Source organism: Sesamum indicum, linkage group LG3 (genome assembly GCF_026168435.1).
Source record: "Sesamum indicum cultivar Baizhima isolate 11 linkage group LG3, ASM2616843v1, whole genome shotgun sequence".
Taxonomy (NCBI): domain Eukaryota; kingdom Viridiplantae; phylum Streptophyta; class Magnoliopsida; order Lamiales; family Pedaliaceae; genus Sesamum; species Sesamum indicum.
The window spans coordinates 26,445,527-26,456,068 of record NC_142659.1 but is presented as its reverse complement, the minus strand read 5'-3'; the positions used below and the strand labels follow the sequence as shown (position 1 = coordinate 26,456,068).

Here is a 10,542-nt window from a genome sequence, read left to right as displayed (position 1 = left end):
TTTTATCAATACTTACAAAAATCATGATCAATCCGTGATAAATAAGTATTTATTGCAATTAAGCCATAATCAAATATTAAATTCCGTGTAATGTGTTTTAATGGATACACATTAGTTTTTAATTTTATATTATTTTTGTTTACTTAAATAAATAAAATACAAATTTAAATCAGCGCACGTATAATGGGGGGGAGGGGGGGGGTGCACCAAAAGGTCGGCCGGCCATCATATCAAATTATTTGGAACAAAATACGAAGGGTGGTGATGAGAATATATTCACATGAAAGAAAATAATTACTAAAAATATTTTAATTGAATGGATACATTATAATAAAATAAATGACGCTAATATGGGCGGTAAAGAATATAAATTATTGAAATAAATAATACGTAGAAGCAGATCCAATGCAATTAAACATGAATTTCCATGACAAGCCACCCCTCCCCCCATAGTAGCTATTATAGCACGTCATTTCTATGTATGTATAATAAATAAGTTTTTATATTTTAAAATATATAATATATAAATATAAAATATATAAATTAATATATCATATTTTAATAAATATATAAATAAATAAACGACTTAAATATTATCGACACAATAAAAAATTGATCCGCAGTATAACAAATCGTTGTTTGTGAATGAAAATATATATATATATATATATATATTATATTAGTATAGATATATAGACGAGAAGAAGAATTTGAGTAGGGTTGGTTGAGAAATACATAAGGGATATTTTTGGTGAATTTAGAAAATTAGTGTCACGGTGTAAGTAATCGCCTTTCGTGAGTAAAAATGAAATTTATATATATTATGTATGTATTATAAAAATATGGGATAGTTACAGTTACACCCCTAGCCTATAATTTATATATAGAAATTATTCATGTCTTTTACATAATTACATAAACCACCGCTGATAGCAAAAATGTATAGACAATTTATGTGATGATGTTGATTTTATTTTATTTTAAAAACTATGGATGATTTGTGCAAATGATGTTGACGCTTTTGATGATTGTAAGTAAAATTATCCAAAAAGTAAGAGCGATCTGTATAAATAGATTATAAATCAGGGACTGTAAATGTAATTATCCCTTAAAAATATTAAACATCTTAAACTTAATTATTTAAAATATACGAATTATCTAGGTATCAATTCACGACAAACTTAAATACTAGATCATTTATATATATTAGTAATTGAAACAGACTCAATACGTGTTCATAATTTAAATTTGAATTATATTTATTTAATTAATTAAGAAAATAATTGAAGTTGGTAATAGTTGATTCAAATTTTGGTAAACTTTTAATAAATATATAGATAAATTCAATTAATAATGATCATATTTCAATTTGATGATTACATTTCATATATATGGATTACTATCCGCATGATAGCATGCAATACTTTGATTCAAGAATATCGATCCACCAAAACTCATTTAAACTGTATGTATAATTGATTCTACTTAGATAACTTTTATCATTTTTTAACTAAAATTTTAAAATTTAAATCAAACATTGGTAAAGTAAAAAATGACAGTAAAATTCGATGTATTTGAAACCACTCTAGAGTTTAATTTTATTTCCGTCCATAATTAGACGGAAAAGTGGAAGTATAAGACCAAAAAGACAAAAAAATATAGTTTTTATTTCTATTTACTCTATTTCCCCTGTATATCTATATATATAATTTTTCAAAGTTGTTTTTGGTATCAACAATCATATTTTAAGTTTTTTGATAAAATATTCTTATTCTTATTTGATAAAATATTTTTATTAATAAGGTTTTTAAATTTTTTATATATTAAAATTTTATTAGTATAATATTAATTTATTTATTTTCTGCTACAAAAAAAAAAGGGTCATTCAGTAAAATTATAAAAATTAGTCTTTTCTTTTCAATCTATTTTCTTCATACCAAATAAGAAGAAGTATTTGGGATTTACTCCCATTTCAATCATATTAAACAGTTGAAGAAAAAATTATTATTCTTTCCTTTTCTCTCTCCCTCCCCCTTCCACTTTTTTTTTTTTTTTTTTTTGGAGTCAAACGAAATCTTACATTATGTTTAGATTTGTGTCTTAGTTGTTTTGTATTTTGAAAATAGAGAGAGAAAAATAAAGATAAGTAAGTGTGTATTGAAAATAGATGATATGTTTGGATTTGTGTTTTGGGATTATTTAAAATATTTTAAAATAAGTGGTGTAGGTATGATGTTGGAATTTGGGAGATAAAAATTACTGTTCATTATCAAATTATATATTTTTATATATAAATATGTATATATATAAATATTTTATGTTTAATATTGTATTTTGTGGAGACAAAAATTACTGTTTATTTGTTCAAATCATGTCTGTTTTATATTATATATATATATTATATATAAAAAGTTGAAAAATAGAAAAACACGCAAATAAGGTGTAAAAATACAAAAATAAATATTGAGTATATTTTATCTTGTCTCGAAAAATGCAAGAATACAAATCCAATTGGGCTTGAAGCCCCTGCAGTAGGCATTCTCAACTGGGTTTTCAGGTGAGCCCAACAACCTCAGTTGAATTACTTGTCGTCGACGGTTTGGAGCTTAATTTATGTCTGGATATGGAATTTACAACTAACTAAATGCACTTGTCAAAACTTTTCATTAGGCAAATGTTTTAAAATCGAATCTCAGGAATGTGGATGTTTTTCTAATTAGGTAGTAGTTTATAATTTACCGTAAATTACGACCACCTCCCATGAATTTTGACATAATTAAAAATATTCTTTCGTTGTTTGAAAATTAGAAATACCCATAATATTTGATAAAATTATGTAATCCTTGGATGGATGTATGAAATAGTCAATTTTGCCTTTATAGTATTTTTTCTTAAAAAAAATTTAAAACTTATAAAAAAAATTTAAATAAGGTGGATGATTTTTTTATAAAATTATAAAAAAAATATCCACCTAGTCCATAAAATAAATTAAAAAATTTCAAAAAATAAATAAAAATTATAATTTTTAATCTAAAAGCGCATTTTGGTCAGTTCACCATTAAAAATGAATGAGAACTTAATCGATTTGGCTAATTGTTAGATGACCGTTAAAATTAAGAAGGTATTTGTAATTTTTCAAATAACGAGAGTGCATTCGTAATTATGTCAAATCTTAGGCGAGGTTCTTGTAATTCACAAAAAACTTAGCTGAAGAAGGAGAATAAGAAATGATTTTTCCAATATGTTACTTGAAAACCAAAAGTAATGGAAGTCTTTTATAGAGGTACAACATTAAAAGGTATAAATATAAAAAAAAATTGGGCCGGTCAAATGGATCGTGGCGAGTGGACTAAACCAATAAATGAGTTGAGGGGGTTGAGTGGGCTTAAACCATCCGAGTAAGAGGCCTCACAACATTTAGAGTTGAACCTACCAAAGAATCATGCGCCCTTTTTCTCAATAATTATTGTTCTACACAGTTTGTACTCAGTTGAATAGTGGCAGCAGCAGCATGCATCCTTTGCCTGTGCAGGCGCAGCCCCCTACCAAGTTATAACACATTAATTGGAAAGGGCCATCTGCTCTAATTAGTACACACATAGCCTCTTGTTGAAAGTAAATTTATAGAATAAAAAGATTTACAGAAATATAAGCAATTTCTCTTTTTAAAGAAAGCAGATTTAAATTTTCCGCATTACAACAAGTATAATACATAATCATGGTAATTAGAAAGGAACGATTAGTAATGGAATAAAATTACTTGTGACAATTCTTTTAAAAAATTACTTATTTATATTTTATTGAATATATTGATTTCAATTATTATTAACAAAAAAAGAATATTTTAAAGTGATGTGTTCTATATGTTAGCGATCTATATGATGTGTTCATTTAAATATTTGATAACGTGTCGAGTCGATAATGAGCTTACCCATCGGGCCTGCCAGCAAAATAAGAAAAATGGCTTTATGGGTTTTGCATACCTGCTCATGGGCCTGCTAGTTTGGAATCAGTTGGGCTGGTGGGTATCCCTTGGACCGGTACAAAAGATGTAGACAGTGTAATCATATATATACATATATATAAGTGATCATAAAGAATTATTTAAGTATTTTCGAAATTCATTACTTGTTTCTGCAAAAAGAGTGTTGCAATGATTATCACTACATTAGCGGTATTAGTTATCAAATTGACTTTTAAGGAAAGCGAATTAAGCACTTGATTTTTCATCATGAAATATTTTGTAGGGTTTCCCATATTGCATCATTTCAATATTTATTTATTTTCGGACGGATATTTGGAGGGTATTTGATTTTTTGATCTTATTATAAAAATAGGCTGTTGAAGTATTTGGATAATATAAATTTATAAAATATTTTTAGTTATAAATTTATAATTACTATTAACAAGACTCAAAGAACTTGTAAAGTTTACATAAATACGTTAGAATAGCTTGTAAATAAGATATGAATATAAATTCCTATAAATATTAAGCGTCAAATGACAGATTTCATCCCCTTTTGTTTTCATTTAAATATATTTTTTATATATTCTTGAGAAAAAGTCTTCCAAATTGCTACTCACAGCTTTCAATGTGGTTATTGTATCCTAAAAGTAAATTATCATATCAAGGAGGTAGCAAATTACACCCCTCAAGTCTGCATATTTCTTATTTCTTTCCATAAGGTATTTGTTTAATCCAAATTTTGAATCTCATTTCAGAGTTGAGCTCGGACAAAAATGGTTAGTCGAGTTCAACTTGTCAAAAAGTTTGAATTTGAGTAAGTTCAACTTCATCCAACAAAAATAGTTTTTCCTTGCTTTCTTTGACAGTTTTTAATTAAGTTGTGGTGATTATAATGTAGAAAATAATCTTTCTTTATCTCTCTCTCTTTTTTTTTATAGTACGCGCTCTTAATATTTTATTTTTATTATATATATATATTTTATATTCACCTAACATTATGCAATATCTTATGATTTTTCAAACATCATAAAACTCAGCCAAACACCAGTGTAATTCAATTTTGTTCGATCGGGATTTCAAGATTTTAAATCTTAATTAATAATTCAATTTAATTTCATAAATCACAAAAATACTGAAAAACCTAACTTTAATAAATCATTATTTTTTTGTTCATATCGAGGGTGCTAGGGTTGTGCTGGTGGAATACCGGAAATGACCCTAGCGTCGAGGAAGGAGAAGTAGAATCAATACGTTAACGAACTTCTTCTAACGGAATAGTACACTAAAATAGTTTATTCGGTTTTGGAGGGAGTTGGTGTAACTGACGCCGTTTGGAATTTTATGTCCATCTTTGTGTTAGGGCTGACGTGGCAGACTCTATACATTAATAATAATAATAATTACAATTCAAATAAATTACTATCAGATTTTTATTAACTTTTTTAATTAAAAAAAATATTATTTCTTATTTCCTTTCATAATGAATTTGTATAATCCAAATCTTGAACTTCATTTTGGAGCTAAGTTCCGAAAAAAATAGTTAATCGAGTTTTTCTTGTTAAAAAGTTCGAGTTTGAGCGAGTTCAATTTTATCCTTAAAAAATAATAATAATAACTAGTTTAATCTTGCAAGCTGAGCTCGAGTTCTAACTTAGCAAAGGTGGTTAGACTCCAATTTAACTCGTCAAGAAGTTAAAATTTATCGATAATTGGATTGAACTTGAAAAAATTGTCAAACTCTAATTGTATTGAGCGTCTGATGTCGTAAAATGAGCTGGAGTTCAAATTTAAGGTAGCCCTGGAGTTTAGCTTGTTGACAAGTTTGAGTAAGTTTCGGAACCCAAATTGAATTTATAATTTGAGTGTTAGATGTAATTTTTTAAAATTATAGGAAATATACGTATAATTACACCAAAATTTAGAAGAGTGTAATTATCCCTTTTTTATATTTAACAAAAAAACTCGATGTATTGAATATTAAAAAAAAATACTAAATTTTTTTGAATAACATCAAAACCAAATCGATTAATTTTATTCAATATTCGATATAGTATTTTTTTAATATACTGAATTTTCAATTTACCATAAATTTGTATTAGATTTTATCAATATTAAATATAATATTTTTATATTTTTAACAAAAAGATTAAATTTACTAAACACCGAATTCGATTAATTTAATATAGTATTTTAAGGTACCGAAATCTTAAATTGACTGAAAATTTTGGTTAAAATTCTTTTACAAAACTAAGTCAAATTTAGAATTGGAATTGAGTCATCTTTAACTTTTCCGTGCACAGCCTCGGGACAAACACAATACCTTTCACACACGGACGGGACAGGCGGGCCCCACAACTCATAATCGTGTTTTCCTAACAGCAATTTTTTGTAACGGAGGAGTAATTGTGATATACTTTGTATAATACAGTGACTGTTGCTCCATCCACACACACACACACACACACACTCCACAGCACAGTATGAGCGTCACTACCGAATCATCATTGCAACTCATGATCGCCCCCACCCCCACCATAATTACTGCTCCTACAAATTAATTATTCTTCCTCGATTCTTTATTAGTCATCGCATTTCCCCACCTTCAATGCCGTCCCCCCTTTCTTTCTTTAATCTTCACCTCCCATATTCTACACTGCGAATGCGTGTTATAAATTAATATTTGACGATAACAGAAGAAGATCTGAAGTGGGTTCAATGGTGTAATCCGGGTTGACCCACCCACCAGCCCCACTTGTGGTCGGATGCCCGTTTTTGATTTCTTTATTGCTGCGGAACGGCTCACTGAATCTGTGATCATTTATTGTATCTGGCCACCCACTCCATTATTTTTTCTTGTTTTGTTGAGTGGGTTATCTGCATTCAATTCTTGCTTTGTCCCTCCACAGCTTTTGGTATTTTGCAAGATTACACCCAACCTACCTACAGTACTTTGGATGGTTTTTTGGGATTGTGTTTCTTTGCCGTACTATAATTCTTGGTCTTCCCCCACCCCCCACTTCTTCTATGCCTATGATTGTTCAAAGTCTGTGTTTCCAGTGTCGGTGCTAGCTGAAAAAATCTTCTATGACAATGGCGCCTGTGGGCTGCTCCTCTCCTTCTTCTCCGCTTGACTCCACTTCCGCAGTTTGCAGTCAGGTGGCCAAGGATCATGTACTTAACATGTCGCCCAGGCCTTCCCATAATCTGAATCCTGTGAGTGAATGCTTTCTATCCTTGTTTCTTTTCTTAGGTTTGTGTTCCTTTTGTGTGGGTTTTGTATCGTTGTTGTGGGCAGGAAAGCTTGATTGATTCTGCTACAAGATGAAACTTTTTTTCTTTTTTTGAGAATTTTTTATACCCTTTTGATAATGGGCTGTGAATTTCTTGAACTTTGGCTGTTTTGATTCAATGGTGTTTGATCTATTTTCATAGAGAGTGTGGGTTTAGCTAGTAGTTTCCAGCTCTGGAGTACTTGTAAAGTCTCTCTCTCTCTCTGAAACATCAATTTTTGGTCAAGTTGGTGCTGTGTTGAGGTGATCTAGTTGAACTCTTTAGCCCTGAAAATTAATGAAATTGGAAGTGATTATTGTTTGCTTATACAAAAAATATATAAGTGTATGATTTTTGCAAGTGATACCAAGAATTGTTAGCTGTTGCAAGATTGAACATGAATTGTTGCTGTTGGCAGCAGTCTTCAGCAGAACTGATGAATGAAATTGCAACACTTGAGGTTGAAATAGTGCGTCTGGAACGATATCTTCTTTCTCTCTACCGGACAGCATTTCAGCAGCATCTCCCAAGTAATTCCGGAAACCATGTACAACAGATAACCGGAATATCTCCATGGAATAAATCTGATCAACCATCTCCGAGGATAAATTTGGAAATGTCGAAAGACTATCATGACCATCAAGGGCAAATTTCGCCTACAAGTGCTTTAACTGGGCCAAATGATTTGATTCAAGTTGCTATTCCAAAATCATCATCTGGAAGGGTTGATATGCCTCACCTCTTACAGTACTTAGCTTATATATGTTCTGTCAAATCTAATTTACTATGTCAACGCTTGTGGACAATTGCAGGAAAGCCGGAGTACTTATTCTCGGCACCGTAGCCTTGCAGATCATCTTGGGAATTGTCGTATTGATGATGCCCTCCTTCGTCCGGATAAACTATCTGAAGACATTATAAGATGTATCTCTTCAATTTATTGCAAATTGGCAAACCCTGGACGGACTAACAAAGGCTATTCAGTTTCCTCCGCTTCATCATTCTGCTCGTCGAGCACGTTTTCTCCCAGAAATTTATCTGGGAGTTGGAGTCCTCAATGTAATGATGAAGTTATTCAAGATTGTGATTTTGAAGGCTTAAAACAAGATAATGGACCATACTCTGAAATGGTAGAAGTCCTGAAGATATGCTTAGATGATGAGAGCTATAGTTATGCTGCTACAATGCTTCAGAAATTCAGGTGTCTTTATGCATAAGAAATTCTTTATCTATATTGAATAATATGTTCCCTCTATAGTTCACCTAAAAACATAGGAGCCAGCTGGATACTAGATACATCTTCTATTTTTCAATTAATTATTCCCTCTCAAATAATTAAGTATACTCTTATGCTTTTGCAGCATCCTAATTGTTTTTCTATAGTAAATAGATTTTATCTATATGTCAATTGATGGGAGCTGTACAGGTCCCTAGTTAAGAGTCTTGAGATTGTCGACCTGAAGAAGATGAGGCGCGAAGAGAAGCTTGCTTTTTGGATTAATATTCACAATGCATTGGTGATGCATGTATGCCTTGCAAAACTTTCTACCAACTTTGTTTGCCAACTAAGGGCCTAAAAATAGTGTTTGAAAATCGTGCTATTTGGGCTTCGAATATTTCCTCTTTTCTAGTGAAATCCTTGATGACTGAATCACATCCGCCATTTTGACTTTGTTTGCAGGCTTATTTAGCATATGGAACACAAAACTGTATAAAAAGTACTTTCATCGTGAAGGTACTAAACAATGTTTATTTGTTTAATCTGTCATTAATGAAGTCCTTATTAGCAGATCTGATCTTTCCATGTGCAAATTTTGTTTTCTTTTATTATCTCAGGCTGCTTATAATGTTGGTGGACATTGTGTAAATGCTTACGACATTCAAGGCTACATTTTGGGGATCAAATCGCACTATTCTCCTCCGGTACATGTCTGCTACTTAGATGAAGAAACTTATTCATCTTGGTTCTACCTCCTTAATCTAAAGAACTTGGTCATCTTATTGAAAATTTGGATTCACTTCACTACTACTATTTCTTTCTTTCAATCTTTTGGCATTAAAGATGAAGCCAAACATCATGAGTCAAATTCATAAGAACTGTGCATGATATCGATAGTCCACCATCTTCAGATACTAACTACTGTATCAAACCTTGAAGTCTATAATATTGTGCATTATGAAGATATCAAAACCAAGACATGATCATGACTAAAAACAAATCACACGAGACGACTGTAGGGGCTGTGAGCGAGATTTTGTTTTTCTGATTGCAAACTACCTTATCGACTCAAAGCCAAATTTTCTTCACTCCTTTATTAACACATCATGAATGGCACAAATGCAGTGGCTCCAAACACTTCTATCACCTGGAAAGAAGTTCAAAACTGGGACTGCTAAACATGCTTATGCTATTGAGTACCCTGAACCACTCGTTCATTTTGCACTTTGCTCAGGCGCATACTCTGACCCTGCGGTAAATCATTTCTTACTTGTTATCATTTTTCACTTCTGAAAAGAGCGTAACTCCGAGCTGCTGATCTTTATAATTTCTGAACATGTTGGATTGCAGGTTCGAGTTTACACTGCCAAGAATATATTTCAAGACCTCAAAGTTGCCAAGGAAGAATTCATACAAGCTACAGTTTATGTCCATAAGCAAACAAAGATATACCTTCCAAAAATCTTGCGCTATTATGCCAAGGATATGTCACTTGGCATGGCTGCACTCTTGGAAGTGGTTAGCGGATGCCTAACAGGCATTCAACAGAACACAATCAGAAAATTTACGAACGGCAAACCTGAAAAGTACGTATATTGGTTAGAGCAGAGCTCATCCTTTCGATACTTAATCCATAAAGATATAGCTGAAAGGAGATGGGGTGGTTGATTTTTTTTTTTTTTTTTAACTTTAATTATGATTGCTTAATCACCAATTTCTTTTTTTTTTTTCCCTGTAATTATCACGCATTTGTGTTCCTAATGCTTTGGGGAAAATTTTCCATACACTGTATAGAAGATGATACTGGGAAGAGCAAAGTGGATTTTACTGGCTATTGATTTTCAGAGCCAAAGAATCTATTTTGCTTTTGAGGTGTTCTGTTTTGTTTTGTTTTTTCTCTTGGGTTTTGACAACTTTCTGTGGTGTTTTCATATATCTATTGTTGAAATTATAAATAAGCAAGTGTCTCTTTTGTTTTAGTATCTAAGGGGTCATCAGGTACCTCTTCCTCTGCTAACGAGGCCTAATTTGGTCAGCGAAATGGAGATCCTATTATTATATGATCACGAGTTCAAATACCATCAGT

At 31.1% G+C, this 10,542-nt stretch overlaps 1 protein-coding gene across 2 annotated transcripts; it reads left to right on the top strand.

Annotated features, from left to right (window-relative positions):
* The first annotated feature begins 6,425 nt into the window (after positions 1 to 6,425).
* Positions 6,426 to 10,414, top strand: LOC105158848 (uncharacterized). Of its 2 annotated transcripts, none has more exons than XM_011075741.3 (8): positions 6,426 to 7,180; positions 7,656 to 7,961; positions 8,050 to 8,438; positions 8,664 to 8,763; positions 8,919 to 8,972; positions 9,074 to 9,160; positions 9,582 to 9,710; positions 9,807 to 10,414. In XM_011075741.3, exons 1-8 carry the CDS (start codon positions 7,052 to 7,054, stop codon positions 10,122 to 10,124), a joined length of 1,512 nt encoding a protein of 503 aa, XP_011074043.1. In that variant the 5' UTR covers positions 6,426 to 7,051; the 3' UTR covers positions 10,125 to 10,414. The 2 variants fall into 2 exon arrangements, with proteins under 2 accessions (XP_011074043.1, XP_011074044.1); XM_011075742.3 differs by having other exon boundaries at positions 6,427 to 7,180; positions 7,659 to 7,961.
* The last annotated feature ends 128 nt before the right edge of the window (positions 10,415 to 10,542 follow it).